We start from the raw sequence: 19,324 nt of genomic DNA on the forward strand, positions 1-19,324 counted from the left end.
ATCTGAAGAAACTTTTGGTACCCTCTTTAATATTATTGGCAAGCTTTCCTTCATCTTTTCCTTCTTTATGACTTTTTTAAGTTGCCTTCTGTTGGGTTTTTTTTTAAAGCTTCACTCTTAACTTTTCATTAAATTTTGCAGTATTGTATGGCCTCTTTTTGGCATTGACTTCTCTTGTCAGCCACAGTTGCTCATCCTGCCTTCAGAATACTTCTTTGAAATGAATATATATCCTGCACCTTTTCAATGGCTCTGAGAAACCCTAGCCATTGTTGCTCTGCCATTATCTCTGCTAGTGTTTCCAAACAATCAATTTTGGCTAGCTCCTCTCTTGTGCCTCTGTAATTCCCTTTACTCCAGTGCAATATTGATACATCTGACCTCAGGTTCTCTTCAGAAACATAGAAATCCTACAGCACAGTATAGGCCCTTGGGTCCACAATGCTGTGCCAAACATGTACGTACTTTATAAATTACCCTTAGCTCTCCAATTTTCCAATTATCCAAGTGTTTCTTAAAAGACTATCATATCCGCTTCCACCACCATCGCTGGCAGCCCATTCCACGCACTCACCACTCTCTGTGTTTATAAAAAAAAAACAACTTACTCCTGACATCTCCTCTGTACCTACTTACAAGAACCTTAAAACTGTGCCATCTCGTGTTAGCCATTTCAGCCCTGGGAAAAAGCCTCTGATTATCCACACCAACAATGCCTCTCATCATCTTATACACCTCTATCAGGTTACCTCTCATCCTCTGCTGCTCCAAGGAGAAAAAGCCAAGTTCACTCAACCTATTCTCATAAGGCATGCTCCCCAATCCAGGCAACATCCTTGTAAATCTCCTCTGCACCCTTTCTATAGTTTCCATATCCTTGCTATAGAAAGGTGACCAGAACTGAGCACAGTACTCCACGTGGGGTCTGACCAGGGTCCTATATAGCTGTAACAGTACCTCTCGGCTCTTAAACTAAATCCCATGGTTGATGAAGGCCAATGCACCATATACTTTCTTAACCACAGAGTCAACCTTCACAGCAGCTTTGAGTGTTTTATGGACTCAGATACCAAGATCCCTCTGATCCTCCACACTGGCAAGAGTCTCACTATTAATACTATATTCTGACATCATATTTGACCTACCACAATGAACCACTTCACACTTATCTGGGTTGAACTCCATCTGCCACTTCTCAGCCCAGTTTTGCATCCTACTGATGTCCCACTGTAACCTCTGATAGTCCTCCACACAACACCCCCAACCTTTGCATCATCAGCAAATTTACTAACCTCCACTTCCTCATCCAGGTCATTTATAAAAATCACAATGAGTAGGGGTCCCAGAACAGATCCCTGAGGTACACCACTGGTCACCGACCTGCATGCAGAATATGACCCATCTACAACCACTCTTTGCCTTCTGTGAGCAAGCCAGTTCTGGATCCACAAAGCAATGTTCCCTTGGATCCCATGTCTTCTTACTTTCTCAATAAGCCTTGCATGGGGTACCTTATCAAGTGCCTTGCTGAAATTCATAAACACTACATCCACAGCTCAACCTTCATCAATGTGTTTAGTCACGTCCTCAAAAAATTCAATCAGGCTAGTAAGGTGCGACCTGCCTTTGACAAAGCCATGCTGACCATTCCTAATCATATTATACCTCTCCAAATGTTCATAAATCCTGCCTCTCAGGATCTCTTCCATCAACTTACCAACCACAGAAGTAAAACTCAGTTCTATAATTTCCTGAGCTATGTCTACTCACTTTCTTGAATAAGGGAACAACATCTGCAACCCTCCAATCCTCCGGAACTTCTGTTCCCATTGATGATGCAAAGATCATTGCCAGAGATTCAGAAATCTCTCCTCATTTCCCACCGTAGCCTGGGGTACATCTCATCTGGTCCCAGAGACTTATCCAACTTGAAGCTTTCCAAAAGCTCCAGCTCCAGCTTCCGTAATGTCTATATGCACAAGCTTTTCAATCCGCTGTAAGTCATCCCTACGATCACCAAGATCCTTTTCCGTAGTGAATACTGAAGCAAAGTATTCATTAAGTATCTCTGCTATCTCCTCCGGTTCCATACACACTTTTCCACTGTCACACTTGATTGGTCCTATTCTCTCATTCCTCTTGCTCTTCACATAGTTGTAGAATGCCTTGAGGTTTTCCTTAATCCTGCTTGCCAATGCCTTCTTATGGCCCCTTCTAGCTCTCCTAATTTCATTCTTAACCTCCTTCCTGCTAGCCTAGATCTCTATGATTACCTAGTTTTTTTTTAACCTTTTGTAAGCTTTTTTTCTTGATTAGATTTTCAACAGCCTTTGTAAACCACGGTTCCTGTACCCTACAATTCTCATTGGAACGTACCTATGCAGAACGCCACACAAATATCCCCTCAACGTTTGCCACTTTTCTGCCGTGCATTTCCCTGAGAACATCTGTTCCCATTTCATGCTTCTAAGTTCCTGCCTGATAGCTTCGTATTTCCCCTTGCTCCAATTAAACGCTTTCCTAACTTGTCTGTTCCTATCCTTCTCTAATGCTATGGTAAAGGAGATCGAACTGTGATCACTATCTCCAAAATATTCTCCCACTGAGAGACCTGACACCTGACCAGGTTCCAATCAAGTACAGCCTCTCCTCTTGTAGCTTATCCACCTCATCTAAACTCCTTGCTCTAGGGAGATGCCAACCAATATTTGGGAAATTAAAATCTCCCACATGACAACCCTGTTATTATTACACCTTTCCAGAATCTTTCTCAAGCTGCAGGGTGAATTCTGTCATATTATGCTCACTGTCCCCTAAGGATTCTTTGTATTAAGTTCTCTAATCAACTTCTGTTCATTGCACAACACCCAATCCAGAAACTGCTCAACCACAACCACAAACTGCTCTTAAAAGCCATGTTATACGCATTCTACAAATTCTCCCTCTTGGGATCCAGCACTAACCTGATTTTCCCACTCTACCTTCATATTAAAGTTCCCCATGTAACATTGCCCTTTTGGCCTGCATTTTGTATCTCCCATTGTAATTTGTAGCCCACATCTTTGCTACTGTTCGGAAGTCTTTTTACCCTTGCAGATTCTAGCTCTACCCACAATGCTTCTATACCTTCTGATCCTATGTCACCACTTTCTAATGATTTGATTTCATTTTTTACCAACAGAGCTACTCACCCCCTCTGCCCATCTGCATGTCCTTTCAATACAATATGAATCCTTGGACATTAATGTCCCAACTATAATCTCTTCCAGCCGTGATTCAGCGATGCCTACAACGTCATACATGCTAATCTGTAACTGTGCTACAAGTTCACTTACCTTATACCACATAATCACCAAAGGCCCATTGCCTGTGGTCACCTTGGCCAGGTCCTGATACATACCTATGAGAGGTGGGTATAGGTTCTGGGTTCAGTAAGTTTGCAGATATCACAAAGATTGGTGGAGTTGTTGACAGTGTGGAGAGAAACACTCGGCACATCAAGGAAACCAGCCTTCCATGGACTCTATCTATACTTCTCACTACCTGAAGTATGTATACATTATACAACCATGAGAATTGTCTCCAAACCGGCAGCCACTAAACAAAGAAACGCAAAAGAACCCATTTTTTTAAAAAAAGACCATCAAACAGCCAATGTGCAGAGGGTAAAAAAAACAAATCATGCAAACAATAAATGCAAGAAAATAAGCTGGTCCACAGAGAGTCTTAAGAAGTCCACGGACTCTTAGTTCAATCAGAGTGGAGCAGCGAGCCAAACCAGCCCATCCCTCGCCTTGTGCCCAACACCCTGACCTTTTCAAACAGGGCCGATGCCTAAATCGTCTTCTAAACAGTGGGTTCTGTTGCTTTGATGCACTCTTTGGCCAGGACTGTGCTGCCTCAATTCAGTTTGTACCCAGCCTTTCCAATTTAGCCCTGTGCTTCAATTACTTGAACCTCTGGTCTTCCCTCACTCGCCAATGGGCCAGCTGCCTTGCTTGCCACATCAAATTGCCTCCAAGTCCAAAGAGAAGTTAGACTTGTGCTTGTAATGATCGTTTCCCAGAAAAAGAGTGATTAAAGAGTATTTAGTTGTTTTCATTGTTTTATTAGCCACCAGTCAGAAGTTGCTGAGATTCACCAGTTCATTCTTGAACCACATCTAGCTATTCCTTGTATATACATGTGCCTATCAAAGTCTCTTGAATGCCAGTCTTATCTGCTTCTATGACTACCTCTGGCAGCAGGTTCCATGCACTCACTATTCTGTGTATTATTAAAAATGATGTTACCCCTCACATCCCCTTCAAAGCCTTGTGTTACTACAATACCAGGAACCCGATTTCAGTTCCCACCACTGTCAGTAAGGAGTTTGAACACATGGATTTCCTCTGCATGCTCCAGTTTTCTCCCACATTCCAGAGACGTATTGGTTAGATTGAGATTTGTCTGTTTATGACATGTACAGGTGCATGGCAGAATACAGCGAACGCAATGTTTGCATTAACAACCAACATATTCCAGGCAAAATGCTGGGGCACCCCACGTGTTGCCACACAATCCAGTTCCAGTTAGTAGGTCAATTGGTCACAGGTGTAATTGGGCAACACAGACTTGTTGAGGTGGAAGAGCCTGTTAATGTGCTGTATCTCTACGTAATTAATTAACTTTAAAGTGAGGGAAGAAAAGTTTATGTTCTCCAGTATGTGACATTTCTACCCCAGGGGGAAAAAAATTCTCACCATCTACTCTTTCCCGTCTCCCAATTTCTAAACTTATACTAGGTCTCCCCTCAGCCTCCACTGCTCCAGACAAAACAAACCTATTTTGTCCAACATCTCTAATCCAGGCAGTGATTTGCTGGAGGAAAATGCTGAAGGAGCTCATCAGGTCAGGCAGCATCTATGGAGAGGAATAGATAGTTGACGTTTCAGGCTGAGACCCTTCACCCTGATAAACATTTCTGCACTCTATCTGAAACATCCATGTGCTTCTTGTGATGAGGTGGCAAGAAGTGTACACAATAGCCCCAATGTAGCCTAACTGAAACCAGACAGCTGCCACATTCCTTCCTAATCAGTATCTGTCAGAAAGGTGGAATCGTTGCCCCAGCACTCCATTCCTCTCATGCTTTTGTCTCTGCAGGACATCCAAAGTCACCGGCGCTACCGGCAGCAACGCAAGACAGAGCTAAACAAGCTGAAGCAGACGCTGCGTAGGATTCTCTCCAAGACGGCATTCTTTGAGGAGCAGATTGACTACTACAACCAGTACATTAAGACTTGTCTTGACAACTTAGCAGCTAAGGGAACGTAAGTGACAGTGCTAGCAGAACAACCTGCCCGCTGGTATCATACCAGTCTCTGGTCCTCAGTCACAGCAGGTCAGATTCTTCAAAGGAGCTGGATGTCTCAGGGCTTATGACACAACAGTAGCAAAAAGTAGAGGGTAGAAGGTTTCATATAATCATACAGTACTATAGCACAGAAACAGGTACAATAACATCAGATCGTCATAGACCACAACAGCACTGGAACAGTCCTTTTGTCCCATCTAGTCTGTGCCGACCTTGTCTTCTGCCTAGTCCCATGTACCTGCACCTGGACCATAGCCCCCCATATACCCCTCATCCAAACTTATCTTAAATGCTACAGTTGAACTTGCAACTACCACTTTCACTGGCAGATTGTTCCTCACTTGTACTACCCTTTGAGTGAAGAAACTGCCCTTCAGGATTCCCTTAAACATTTCACCTTTCAACATAATCTTATTACATTTCTAGTTCTAATCTCACCCAACCCGAGTGGAAAAGCCCTGCATGCTTTCACCCTATCTATGTCCCTCGTCCTTTTCTATACTTCTCTAAGAACCACACCCCACCCCATTCTCCTGTACTCTTGGGGAATGTTTTTGAGTTTTAGGGAAAGGCTGGCCAGGTCAGGTTTTTATTCTTGGAATGTAGGAGACTGAGGAAATGTGTAGAACCATAAGGGGAATAGTTAGGTTGAGTGTACTCAGTCTTATTCCCCAGAGAAAACTAGAGAAATTCACTGTAAGGTGAGAGGGGAATGATTTAAAAGGGACTTGAAAGGAATATTGTTCTGCAGTGGGCGTTACCATGCCTTTCAAGGGCTTGGGGAGAGGAGGGAAGACAGGGAACCAATGGGGATATGCCCAGGCATCAGTAAACAAGGAAACTCAAGGAAACAAAAGCAAGATCTGGAGCAGACTCAACAGGCCTAACTCTGCTCCTGTGCTGGAGCTTTGACTGCTGCAACTGCAAAGAGGGTCAAGCAGTATTTGTGGGGGAAGTTAAAATGTGTTAGAGGCACAGACTGTCGAGCCACTGCCTCACAGCTCCAGCCATTTGGTGCTGTCTGTGTGGAGTTTGCATGTTATCCCTGTGAACATGTGTGTTTTTCCTGGTGCTCCAGTTCCCTCCCACATCCCAAAGGCATGAGGTTGGTGAGCTAATTTGCTGCTAGTGTGTAGGTGAGTGGGGTAATTGATGGGAATATCAGGAGAATAGGTGACAGGTTACCTGAGAGCTGGCAGACTCAATGGACTGCGATTTCTACACCAAAAAGAAGTGCGAAATATGTTTTGGATCAAGGATGTTGTAACGGAAGTGGCTGAATCTTTTATTTATGAAACGCAGCATTGAATCACAGAATTGCAGTGCATGGAAACTGGCCCTTTGGCCCAACTGGTCTATGCTGACCAAGATGCCGACTCCAAGCTAGTCCCATTTCCCAATGTTCTAAATCTTTCCAATCCCTGTGCCTGCCAACCTATCTTTTAAAAGTTGTTATTGTACAACACCTTTCCTGTTGCAAGGCGACCAGAACTGAAGTCTGTGAGCCTCACCATGACCTCCCAACCTCTACGCGCGCTCTGACAAATGATGGTCAGTGTGACAAAAACCACCTTCACCACCCTGTCTACCTGTGACTCCACTTTCAAGGAACTATTTACCTAAACTCCAACTCTCACCAGGGTTTAACTTTCCAAAATGAACCTTGCGCTTCATCGAATTAAACTCCATTAGATTAGATTAGATTAGATTCAACTTTATTGTCATTGTGCTGATTACAGATACAAAGCCAATGAAATGCAGTTAGCATCTAACCAGAAATGCAAAGAATAGTGTTATTTACAAAATAACTGGGAATAAAAAGTAAGTGCTGCAGCACTCAAATATAAAAGTACTGAGACATGGGTGCAATGCTGCTTAGTGATGTGATGTGAGGTTCAGCAGGGTCACACCCTCAGGGAAGATGCTCTTTCTGTGCCTGCTGGTGCGGGAGCAGAGGCTCCTGTAGCGCCTACCGGATGGGAGGAGAGTAAAAAGTCCATGGTTAGGGTGAGATGCATCCTTGATAATGCTTTTCGCCCTGCCCAGGCAGCATTTATGGTAGATGTTCTCAATGGTGGGCAGTTGGGTGCTGATAATCCACTGGGCAGCTTTTACCACACGCTGGTGTGCTTTGTGGTCTGATATGGGTCAATTGCCATACCACACTGAGATGCAGTTGGTGAGTATGCTCTCAATGGTACAGCGGGAAAAATCCACTGGGACAGAGGCGAGCTTTCTTGATGCTCTACAGGAAATAAAGGTGCTGTTGTGCCTTTTTGATCGGGATGGAGGAGTTCAGGGACCAGGTGAGATCATCGGAAATGTGGACCCCAAAGAATTTGAAGCTTGATACACGCTCCACTACAGCTCCGTTGATGTAGATGAGGACATGAGTGTGACTCCTAGCATACCTGAAGTCCACAATAATCTTCTTGGTCTTCTGGGTATTAAGGGCCAGGTTGTTATCGGCACACAACGTGGCCAGCTGCTGGACCTCATCCTCATAGGCCGCCTCGTCATCCCCTCTGATCGGGCCAACCACCATACCATTCCTTAGCCCACTTTCTCAGCTGATCAAGACCCCCTGTGGTTTTTATAACCTTTATCAATGTCCATTGTGCCTCTATTTTAGTATCATCTGCAAGGGATAAATCTATCCTGGTTTATGAAATTATACTTGATAAATCTAATAGTTTACTTGTTTTTGTTTGTAATACCTGGATTTTTACTAAGACAAGATTGCTACAAAAATTTGGGCTGTTGATGGGGGAAGTAACCTTTGAGTGTGCTTCGAAAAGTTCCTCCTGATTGTGGCACCTTGTGCCAATTTAATAAATCACAGATGCAGGAGTACGGAAACAAAATCCGAACACAGTGAGCAAGCAGCATCAATGGAAGCAAAATATGCAAGTCAGCATTTTGGCTCAAAACTGAGGGTGAAGAGGAGAGATGGCTATTATATAGCCACATGAGGAGTGGTGAGACAGGCTGTTGGATGATGGGTGGAACTAGATGGGGAAGAGATGATGAGTAGATGGAAACATATGGGAGGGAGGAGCAAAGAAAGGAGAGAATCAAGATGGACAGAGGAGCATGTATGGGGGAGAACATGGGGTGTGGGTCACTCGCTCAACCACCAGTTTTCTTCTCCCTTTTGTGTGCTTCTATCCTCCCCTGACCTGGTTTCATCTGCCCACCAGTCCTATCTGGTCCCACCCATCAGGCTATATCCTCCTCACCCACCCCCATTCCAGTTCCAGACCAAGGAGTAGGCTGTTTAGGACTGGGATGAGGGAATTCTCTGGGAACAGAGGTATTGAATTGAATTGACTTTATTTCTTACATCCTTCACATATATGAGGAGTAAAAATCTTTGTTGCATCTCCATCTAATGTTGCAATATGCAATCATAGTAATTTATAATAAATGGAACTGTCAATGTAACATAGAGTACATGCAGATCAGTGTGAGTTCATCAGTCTGATGGCCTGGTGGAAGAAGCTGTCCTGGACCCTGTTGGTCCTGGCTTTTATGCTGTGGTACTGTTTCCTGGATGTTAGCAGCTGGAAAGATTGTGGTTGGGGTGACTTAGGTCCCCAACAATCCTATGGGCCCTTTTTACACATCTGTCTTTGTAAATGTCCTGAATCATGGGAAGTTCACTTCTACAGATGTGCTGGGCTGTTCACACCACTCTCTGCAGAATCCTGCAATTAAGGCAGTGATGCAGCCAGTCCGGATGCTCTTAATTGTGACCCTGTAGAAAGTTCTTAGGATTTGGGGGCCCATACCAATCTTCCTCTACCATCTGAAGTAAAAGAGGTGCTGTTGTGCCTTTTTCACCGCACAGCTTTTTACCTCCAAGGACAATGGAGGTTGAATCGTAGAACAGAAGATTACTGCTTAGTAGGGACCCTTCAGCCCCAATGTTGTGCTGCCCTTTTAGCCTACTCCACGATCAATCTAACTCTTCCCTCCTACACAGCTGTCCATTTTTCTTTCATCCACATGCCTGTCCAATTCTCTTAATTGTCCCTATTGTATCAGTCTCTACCACCACAACTAGCAATGCAGTCCAGGCACTTGTGTGTAGGGAAAAAAATCTACCTCTGAAATCTCCCCCAACTTTTCCTCTAACCACCTTAAAGAACGTTCTCTGGGACTGTATTAGCCATTGCCACCTTGGGAAAAAAGGTGCTGGTTGTCCAATCTGTCCATGCCTCTCAACACACACAATGCTGGTGGAACACTGCAGGCCAGGCGTGTCCATGCCTCCTTTAATTTTGTACACCTCTATGAAGTCTCAACAAAACTGGGGAACGCTGGGATGGGAAGGATTGTTTTGGGAAATCGCATGAAGCCGGAAGATCAGCTGTGGTCAATGAATACTAGCAGATCTGAAGGTCTGGATGGCCCATTTTCACTTCTAATTTTGATGTTGTTTAATCAACAAAATGAAGGGATGGTGCCAGCTTTGATATTAAAGCAAAGCTGTTTCTCAGTCTCCGTCCCTGAGTTGCAGCAGCTTTCACTCAGCTGTTGGCACTTGCCACGTTCTGCATCTTAACATTTCTTTCATGATGTTTGCAGAGGTCCTGGGAAGAAATCTGCAGAGGCCAAGGGAAAGAAGAATAAAGTCCTGTCTCTGAACTACACCGCTGCACGACTCCAAGAGAAGGGGGTCCTGCTGGAGATCGATGATCTGCCCACCAGCCAGTAAGTCAGTCATGTTATTTCTGAAGTTGTAAACCATTGGTCAAGACCTCCATAAGTTTTCAGAGGAGTAAGAGCTTCTTTCCTTGGAGAATATGGAATAGTTCCAGTCCTGGCAAATGTGACTTACAGGTTCAAACTCAGAGAATGAGAACAAAATGAATATACCAATGCATGGTAATAATGGCACCTGGTCACGTGCACTGGAATTAAAACAGAAAATAATGGAAACACTTTGTTGGTTAGGCAGCATCAGTAGAGAAAGGAATAATTGCCATTTCAGGTTCAGACCGTTTAACAGACCAGGTCCAAGTACAGATGTACTGTGGAGAGCATTCTAATTGGTTGCATCACCATCTGGTATTGAAAGCCCACTAGACAGAAACAAAATACTACAGAAAGCTATCAACTCTGCCAGCTCCATCATGGACACTAACCTCCCCAGCATCCAGGAGACCTCAAAAAGCTGTTATCCATCATTAAGCACCCCTGTCACCCAGGGAAATGTTTTCCTTGCATTGCTACCATCGGTGGGTGGGGGGGGGGGGGGGGGTTGTACAGAAGCCTAAGGACACTCACTCAGCATTTCAGGAACAGCTTCTTCCCCTCCGCCATCAGATTTCTGAATGGGCAATTAATGAACCCTCACTATTTTTCCTCTCTTTTTGAACTACTTATTGTATTTTAATTTTTATATATACGTATTGTAATTTATAGTTTCTATTATTATGCATTGCAATCAATCTTCCCTCTAATTTTTTTTTTACAGCTGTTTGAACCAACTTTGCTCTGAGCAGGAAATTCTTACATGGCCTGAAAACTGTGCAGTGCTTTATACTAACATCATATAAAACAAAATTCCAGCTGCGTGTGCTGAGAACATTTCAGTTACTGTGTGGCCACGCACCCACACAGCTTAGAGGGAACAGTGATTGCAATATACTGCTGCCGCCAAACAACAAATTTCACGATGTATATCAGTGGCATTAAACCTGATTCTGAAGTTGGGTTCAGATTCATTGATTAATCACATTACATTGAAACACAGTGAAATTTGTTGCTTTGTGTTAAACCAACACACCGGAGATTGTGCTGTAGGCAGCCCGTGTTGCCATGCATTCTGGTGCCAATATAGCATACCCACAATGCTCAGCAGAAGAAGACAGAACGCAGCAAGCTCAGTTCCTCCCTCCCTCCCTCCCTCCCACCCACGCACATACACAGTGCTTCAACCCCAAGGCAGGTTGTCTTGGGCCTGCATAGACATTAATCAGCTTTAATGGATTCTCATAAGATAAAATAACATAAAGAATAGGAGTAGGTCATCTGGCCTAACGAGCCTGCTCTGCCATTCAATAAAATCATGGCTGATCTGGCCATGGACTCATCTCCACTTACCTGCCTTTTCCCATAACTCTTAATTCCCCTACTTGAAAAAATCTATCCAATCTTGTCTTACATATAATTACTGAGGTAGCCTACACTGCTTCATTGGGCAGAGAACTCCACAAATTCACCACTCTCTGGGAAAAGCAGTTCCTCCTCATCTCCATCCTAAATCTACTCCTCTGAATCTTGAGGTTATATGTCCCCTAGTTCCAGTTTCACCAACCAGTGGAAACAACTTTCCTGTCTCGGTCTTATCTATCCCTTTCATAATTTTATGTTTCTATAAGATCTCCTCTCATTCTACTGAATTCCAGCAAGTACAGTTCCAGGTGACCCAATCTCTCCTCATAGCCTAACCCCCTCATCACTGGAGTCAACCTGGTAAACCTCCTCTACAACACCTCCAAAGCCAGTATATCCTTCCTCAAGTAAGGAGGCCAGAACTGCACGCAGTACTCCAGGTGTGTCCTCACCAGTACCCTGTACAGTTGCAGCATAACCTCCTTGCTCTTAATTTCAATCCGTCTAGCCAGCATTCCATTTGCCTTGATAGCCTGCTGCACCTGCAAACCAACCTTTTGTGATTCATGTACAGGCATTTCCAACTTCCTCTGCACAGCAGCATGCTACAAATTTTTACCATTTAAATAATAATCTGCTGTTTCATTTTTCATTCCAAAGTGGATGACCTTGTATTTATCAACATTGTATTCCATCTGCCAGACCCATGCCCACTCACTTAACCTATCTATATCTCTCTGCAGACTCTCCGTATCTTCTGCACAATTGCACAATTTGCTTTTCCACTCAATTTAGTCTCATCAACAAACTAAGATACACTATACTCAGACCCCTCTTCCAGATCGTCAATGTATATCGTGAAGAGTTGCAGGCCCAGCACCACTGATTGCCAACCAGAGGAACACCCATGTATCCCAACACTGCTTTCTATTTGTTAACCAATCCTCTAACCATTACCCCAACACTATAAATCTTTATCTTATGGAAAAGTCTTATGCGGCACCTTATCGAATGCCTTCTGGAAATCCAAATAAATAACATCCATCTGCTCCCCTCTATCCACTGTGCTTATTGTATCCTCAAAGAACGCCAGTAACTTTGTCAAAGAGGACCTTCCTTTGCTGAATTCCTGCTGCGTCTGCCTGATGGGTCCATTTCTTTCCAGATGCCTTGCTATTTCTTTAAATTATCATCAAAGCCTCTACTATAACTTCTGCCATTTCTTTCAGTACCCTGGGATACATTCCACCAAGACCAGAGGACATCTATCTTCTGACCCACAAGTTTGCTTAGCACTCCTCCTCTCCCAAGTATGTAATAAGCTGTTGCTGGGACCTGCTCTTGCCTCTGCTGATGTTAGTTATAATTGTTATCTGCTTCCAGGTTGAGGAACGTTCTCTTTGACATTGTGCAGAGCGAGGAGGCCGGGACCTTCGAGGTGAGGGCTCGTTTCATGGGTGTGGACATGGAGAGGTTCCATCTGAAGTATCAGGTAAGTTTTGTAGCTGTTTCCCACAGACAAGCCCTGTCGATTTGGGCAAGGGCTGCTAATGTGAGGGTTGCATCTCGTCTTCGTCTATCCAGACTCAGTAGCTGTGGACCATGTGGTGAAGGTGGATGGAGCCCAGGTAACTCAAGCTGATTACAGGGAATGGTTTGTATCGCAGGCTGTCAGCCAGGGGCCTCACTTGTAAACTAGTTTTCTAATTCAAGGCTGGACATTAAACGTACATGATGAGCCATATATAAAACAGTGAATAATAAATTGGACATACTGATGTGACCCACGCAGTCTCTTTGTCATTCATCTTGCAATGATCCTCACACTGAGTTGACTGACTGACTGACTGACTGCTGAGAAGTATTACTGAGCTGTGTCAGGGTTGCTTAAAGATTCATACAGCATGGAAACTGGCCCCTCAGTCAAACTGATTCATACTGACCAAGATTCCCATCTAAACTAGTCCAATTTGGCCCATATCCCTCTAGTCCATGTACATTTTAAATGTTGTTAATGTACCTGTCTGAACCACTTCCTCTGACAGCTCGTTCAACATACTCACCAGCCTCTGGGTGAAGAAGTTGCTCCTCAAATTCCAATTAAATCTTTCTCATCTCACTTTAAACCTGTGCCCTCTAGTTCTTGACTCCCCAACCCTGGGAAAAAGACTGGTTACTTTTCTCCATCTTTTCATTATCTTCTCTCCAGTTCATCACCCTTCATGCAGGCATCTTTTCAGTAAATGGCAGTAAACCATTTGCTTCTTGATGGCTTACAACATTTACACAGGCTTTTGCTTTTCGGCAGAAGTTACTGGAAAGCAGTTGTGGATTGAACTGTTTTGTTTGTCTTCATCCCCCGGCCCAGGGGTCTCACAAGTCCACTACTTACCATGAGACCATAAGACATAGGAGCAGAATTAGTCCTGTGCTGTTCAGCCTGTTAAGTCTGATCTGCCATTCAATCATTGGTGTTTTATTTTCCCTCTCATCCTCATTACCTCAGGTCAGGGATGAAACCCGTAGTCTTCCAGAAATGCTTCACTGGCTGTGAAGTCCACTGGGGTCGTCTGGGATTGCGAAAGGGTTTATTAAAGTGAAATGGTGTTACTTGTGTTGCAAAGTATGCCTGAACTCAGCAACTGCCTCCCTGAACCTCATTGCCTCCTTTAAAACCTGGCCCTTTGGTTAGGGTTTTGGTCAGCATTTGCAATCTGTCAATTTTGTTTGATTATGCTCGTATGAAAGAAACTGAATAGTCAGAGAAATGAAATAAAGGCAAAATGCTGCAAATAATCAGCAGGTTCAACAGCATCTGTGATGGGAGAAACTGAATGAGCCGAGATCAGTCATTGCTCTGACCTATCCCATCTGAACTTGAAGCATTTCACTCACAGAAAGCAGTCCTGATATCATCAAACTTTCTGACTCGGCTGGTTACAGGAGACTGCAAATGAGGAAGTCTGGAACAACATACAAAATGCTGGAAGAACTCAGTGGGTCAGGCAGCATCTCTGGGTGGAACAACTAGTGAATGTTTCCAGTTGTAATGAGTCTCAACCCAAAAAGTCCATTCCCCTCCACAGATGCTGAATTACTCCAGCTTTTTGTGTGTTGTTTCTGGCAAGGGTGGTACTGTTGTGGCCTGGTGAATTGACTTCTCAAACTCTAGTCACTCTGAAGAGATGAGAGGAAGGAAAGGAACAAGATCATGAACATGAGATTTTGCAGATGCTAGAAATCTGGGAATCTGGAACAGCACACAAAATGCTGGAGAACTCAGCAGGCCAGGCAGCATCCATGGAGGGGAATAAACAGTTGATTTTTCAGGCCAAGACCCTTCAGTTTATTGCCCTCCATGGATGCTGCCTGACCTGCTGAGTTCCTCCAGCATTTTGTGTGTGTTACTTGGGATGAGATGAGGGGGAAGAGTGGAAATAGTGACAGAGGCTTAGGGTGATATGTGGAGAGCTACAGGTGGTGCAGCCTGTTTGGAAAGAAGGTGGAGCATGGAACCAGATAAGGGAGGTGGAGAGAAATGTTAGCTGTCCATTTCCCTCCACAGATGCTGCTCCACTCACTGAGTTTCCCCATATCCATTTGCAGTATCTGCAGTCTCTGACTATGGCTTCTCAAACTACTGAGTGTTTCCAGCACTTTGTTTTATATTTCTGTATTCCAGCATCTGCAGTTTTGTTTGATTTTCATTGCCTAGACAAGCGCATCACTGTTGGGTTGGCCAAGCCAAATGCTCATTTTCTCTACTGTTTCCTAGGATCTTCTCCAGATGCAGTACGAGGGAGTGGCTGTGATGAAGTTGTTTGACAAGGCCAAGGTTAACGTGAATCTGCTGATCTTCTTGCTCAACAAGAAGTTCTTCAAGAAATGAGTTGCTGTCTCACACTATTGCTTTTGCAAAAGATGTAACCACGTGCTTCTGCTGTGCAGACGCAACTAGCATTAGAACATACCATGGTAGATCACCTGTGGCACACCAGTGCGTCAATACACATACATAGTTAATATATTATTGCTTAAAGGTAACCTCAGACTCTAATAGCTTGGAGAAAGGAATTGAGAATTGTGTCCTGTGCTCTTTACAAAAGGTTTATTGTTGAACCTGGAATCTCAAGGCTTCAAGAACATCTGGGGCCAGGTCCCCTGAACAGCATCTCCAGTAGCTCTGCCAGTAATAACAGATTTATTTTCTCTATCTCGTGCCTTGGGATTATCCTCCTGTGTGATTATGGGAATCTACAGCCATTTCCTTGGGGTCCAGAACCTTGATTCCTGCTCTTCCGCCCACTCTTTCAACCTGTCACCTGCTACTCGTGTTTAAACTGAAGTGGGTTATGAGTTACTGTGGGTGTGCAGTGGGCCATCAGGAAAAGGGAGGTGTAGGGGTCAGAAGCAGTCCTCTGCTCCCAACCAGTTCAGGGGCTTCAGATGGAGTAGGTTCTGTTTTATCCCAGTCCTAAACTCTAAACCATGTTTTTAAACTTCTGTAGCTTCGCAATGATTGGATTGGAAAGTTGCCTGTTGACTCTGAGCTCTATGGTAAATGCTTGTCATGGGGCTTTAGACAACTTTGTGTTAATACTGCAGCATGCTTGCTTGGTGAACCTAACCAAGTCTTGGTGCTAGTTGATTGTGAATCAGGGCCACTGCATCTACAATTATATTTACCTCATGATTTTATACTTCAAGGATGGAGTTGCCTCCATCACTGTAGGCCCTGAGTTATGTCCCTCAGGAGAATTCTGTGCCATAGAGACAAATTTCTGTGACAGAAACAACGTTGACTATATTCTTGGTATGTTAGGAGGTCTTAACACCAAATGTCTTCATAGGGACGCAGCCCCCACCCCTGGCCTGCGACAGAACCCATGGCCTACTCTATCCTGTTACCGGAGCCATTGAAATATGCACCATGCTTTTGTTGATTGACATGGTAAGACTGGGACCTTCAGGGTTTTTATGTGTATGTCCCATTGTAGGAAAGAACATAACAGGCAAAAGCCCATTTCTGAGCAGCCACGGTACCCTTTTGTGAGGGGCTGCAGCAGTTCAATGCTTTCTGCTATCTGTTCTCAGTCACATAAGCTAAAGGAAGTGTCCAGCATTTTAAACAAAGAACTGGATGTGACCAAGTAAGCTGGAATACTTTGTGGCTCCCCATGGAGGGAGGGGTCCCAGGTGCCATGTGACCAGAGCACACGTCAAGGCAAGGCAGTGGAAGGAATGAAACCAGTACGGTTTGTCAGACCACAGCTCCCAGTGTGCTTCAGGTGGGGCACTCTGCTCCCTTTGTCTGATGACTCAGCCCTGTTCTGAAGGAGTGTTTATCTCTTCACCCCAGTTTGGTTGTAGATTTCCCCATTCATGCAGCAAGATCTAACTGCCAGCTGGATCTTGCGTCCTGCTGAGGGTGTGACTTTCAATCGCACCCAAACTAACAGGTTGAAAGAGTGACATTGAACCAGGTTTTCTGCCTGTATCACTCCCCCATCACCCTGAGTGAAACAGTGACTCTGCTGTTGGTTTTCCTCCATTATCTTAAATTGGTCCGCTGATAATTGATGAGAAAGATCTAATTCAATGTTTCAGTTCGTGGTACAAACTATTTTATCAAAGTGTTGGGATTTTGTGTGTAACAGTTATGAAAGTTTACTTTTTTTTAGAAGACCTGCTCTGAGCAGCAGTGTACAATTGCACCCACTGATCTGGCAGCTCGAGTAAGTAGTTTGTTCAGACTGTATTGGGATGAAAGAGCAGGCATTCTGTTGGATCTGCCCTCCACCAGCATCACTGAAACCAAATTAACCAGCCATACTTGGGGCTGTCTTGTAACAGTATCTAATCTCCCAAAGTTGCTGCCTGTGTAAAGAAGTTCTCATACTTTACATAACTCTCCCCAAGCTGTCCAGTCATTTCACTGTGATCTGACCAAGCCTCAGCTCCCAGCTCCCAGCTCCCAGCTCCCCATGGCCTTCAAAGCCAAGATGAATGTTTTCCACACCAAAAAAAAACAAGTTTCTGAAAGAATCCATTGGGTCGGGCAGCATTTGTTGAGAAAAATAAGTAGTCTGCATTTCGGGTCAAGACCCTTTGTCTGCACATAAAGAATTGAGGGAAAGTGCAGGGCATAGGTGGATCCAGGTAAGAGGGAGGGTGATAGGTAGATGCTGGAGAGAGAATGGAGGTAGTGGAGGGGATAGATGAAGGTAACAGAGGGCTGCTGATGGTGGCATCTGATTGGAGAGTGAGGCGAGCATGGCAGTAGGGTGGACATGGGGAGCCCTGGTACACTGAACCAAACAGACTGTCATAGCTGCAGGGCTGATGATACCCAAGACCTAGCTGGTGCCTTGAAGCCCCTCACCGCCAGGGTGGTGGATGGAAGGAGGTAAGCTAGTGGTAATCATTCCAGTATTGAGGGAGTGCCAAGGTTTGTGGCCTGGATGCATTTTTAATGGTTTAGTTCTGGAGCACGTCCTACATAGCCAGAATCTTGGTTGGGATTTAGTGACTAACTTGAAATACCCTCGTCCCTGTCACTGACCTCTCCGTGTGTTTACCCTTCAGTTTGTTAGAGAAGACAGGGACTTCGGGGCTTAGTAGACCACCACCACTCTCTTCCCCTAACAATAATCAGCAAGAATGGCATCCATTCCAGGTTATTAAACAACTGTCGATTCAGATGCAGCTGGAGAAGGACAGAGTTGGTCTGACCAGCAGGTCTGACTCCAGTGGGAGTTAGAACAGGAAGGAACACTCCAGAGGTACGTGATCTAGATTGTTAGATGGACACCAAAAGATGGACTTCTGTGCTGGCAGGGAGGTTAAATCTTCTGATGGTCACTTTTTAAGATTTGTACACAATCGTAAAGAAATCATGTTTTTTTTAAATGGTACAAAAAATGGTTGAGTGTAACTGAACTGTTTGTGATCAAGATGTTTGCTAAAATCACTACATTTTGTAACTGGTGCTTTTACATGTTGCTCCTTCTGTCTCGTTCTTTGACTGTTGTTTTTGGAGTTTGTCATTTACTCCCCGTACACTGTATTTTAATTTGTACATTATAGCTGGAGGCTACACAGTGCTTTGGTGCATTTAGTGCATCTGCAGAATGGTTTCATTGCTCAATCCAGATACAGCAATGGTGGAGAGCAAGGAGGAGGAGTGTGTTCATGTTACAGTTCAACGTCAGTCTGAATCCAACATATGGTTTTGGAATGCAAGTCTCTCTTCTGCTGTGGGAGATTCACACCGAGTCTCAGACTGGCAGATGCAAGCTTTGTGGTTTCAAATGGTCCATATGTTGACACCACCTTCAAATTCAGTCTTGATGTGTGAAATCAGCTGTGGAAAATGGAATAATTCTGCCTTGCCAGTAATTTGACTCAAATTCAGATCAAAGCACCTTGAATCTAAACCCTTGTCTTCTGACCTTGAAAACCCTTTTCTGTGTGTTTATTTCTCAAAATAAATTAAATGTCAAAAACAAAACTTGAATCAAATTGTGTTTCAATGGTTCAATTTCATGTCAGAAGATGTATACAGCATGCTACCTGAAATCCATACTCTTCACAGACATCCACGAAACAGAAAAACCCCAAAGAATGAGCAACAGAAGAATGTTAGGGCCCCAAAGCACCTTCCTTCCCATGCACAAGCAGCAGCAAAGCATCAACCCTCCCCCAATTGTTCCAGCAATAAAGCATTAGCCACACTGCCCCCCCACCACCCACCATGCCCCCAGAGACCATAAAATCTCGACATCTCAATGGGCCCTCCCTCACTAATGAGGGAGAGACGGATATCGCTCCTGGCACAGCAAGAGG

The 19,324-nt window shown here is 44.3% G+C and overlaps 1 protein-coding gene across 1 annotated transcript in view; it reads left to right on the top strand.

Annotated features, from left to right (window-relative positions):
• iqgap3 (IQ motif containing GTPase activating protein 3) overlaps window positions 1-18,981 on the top strand; it is a 227,309-nt gene extending 208,328 nt beyond the window's left edge. The window contains exons 35-38 of the mRNA XM_059979942.1: window positions 5,146-5,312; window positions 9,947-10,072; window positions 12,863-12,971; window positions 15,255-18,981. Coding sequence (XP_059835925.1) covers window positions 5,146-5,312; window positions 9,947-10,072; window positions 12,863-12,971; window positions 15,255-15,368 — 516 coding nt within the window. The 3' untranslated portion in view covers window positions 15,369-18,981. The remainder of the gene's footprint in view (window positions 1-5,145; window positions 5,313-9,946; window positions 10,073-12,862; window positions 12,972-15,254) is intronic.
• The last annotated feature ends 343 nt before the right edge of the window (window positions 18,982-19,324 follow it).

The sequence above is a fragment of the Hypanus sabinus genome, chromosome 9, assembly GCF_030144855.1.
Source record: "Hypanus sabinus isolate sHypSab1 chromosome 9, sHypSab1.hap1, whole genome shotgun sequence".
Lineage (NCBI taxonomy): Eukaryota > Metazoa > Chordata > Chondrichthyes > Myliobatiformes > Dasyatidae > Hypanus > Hypanus sabinus.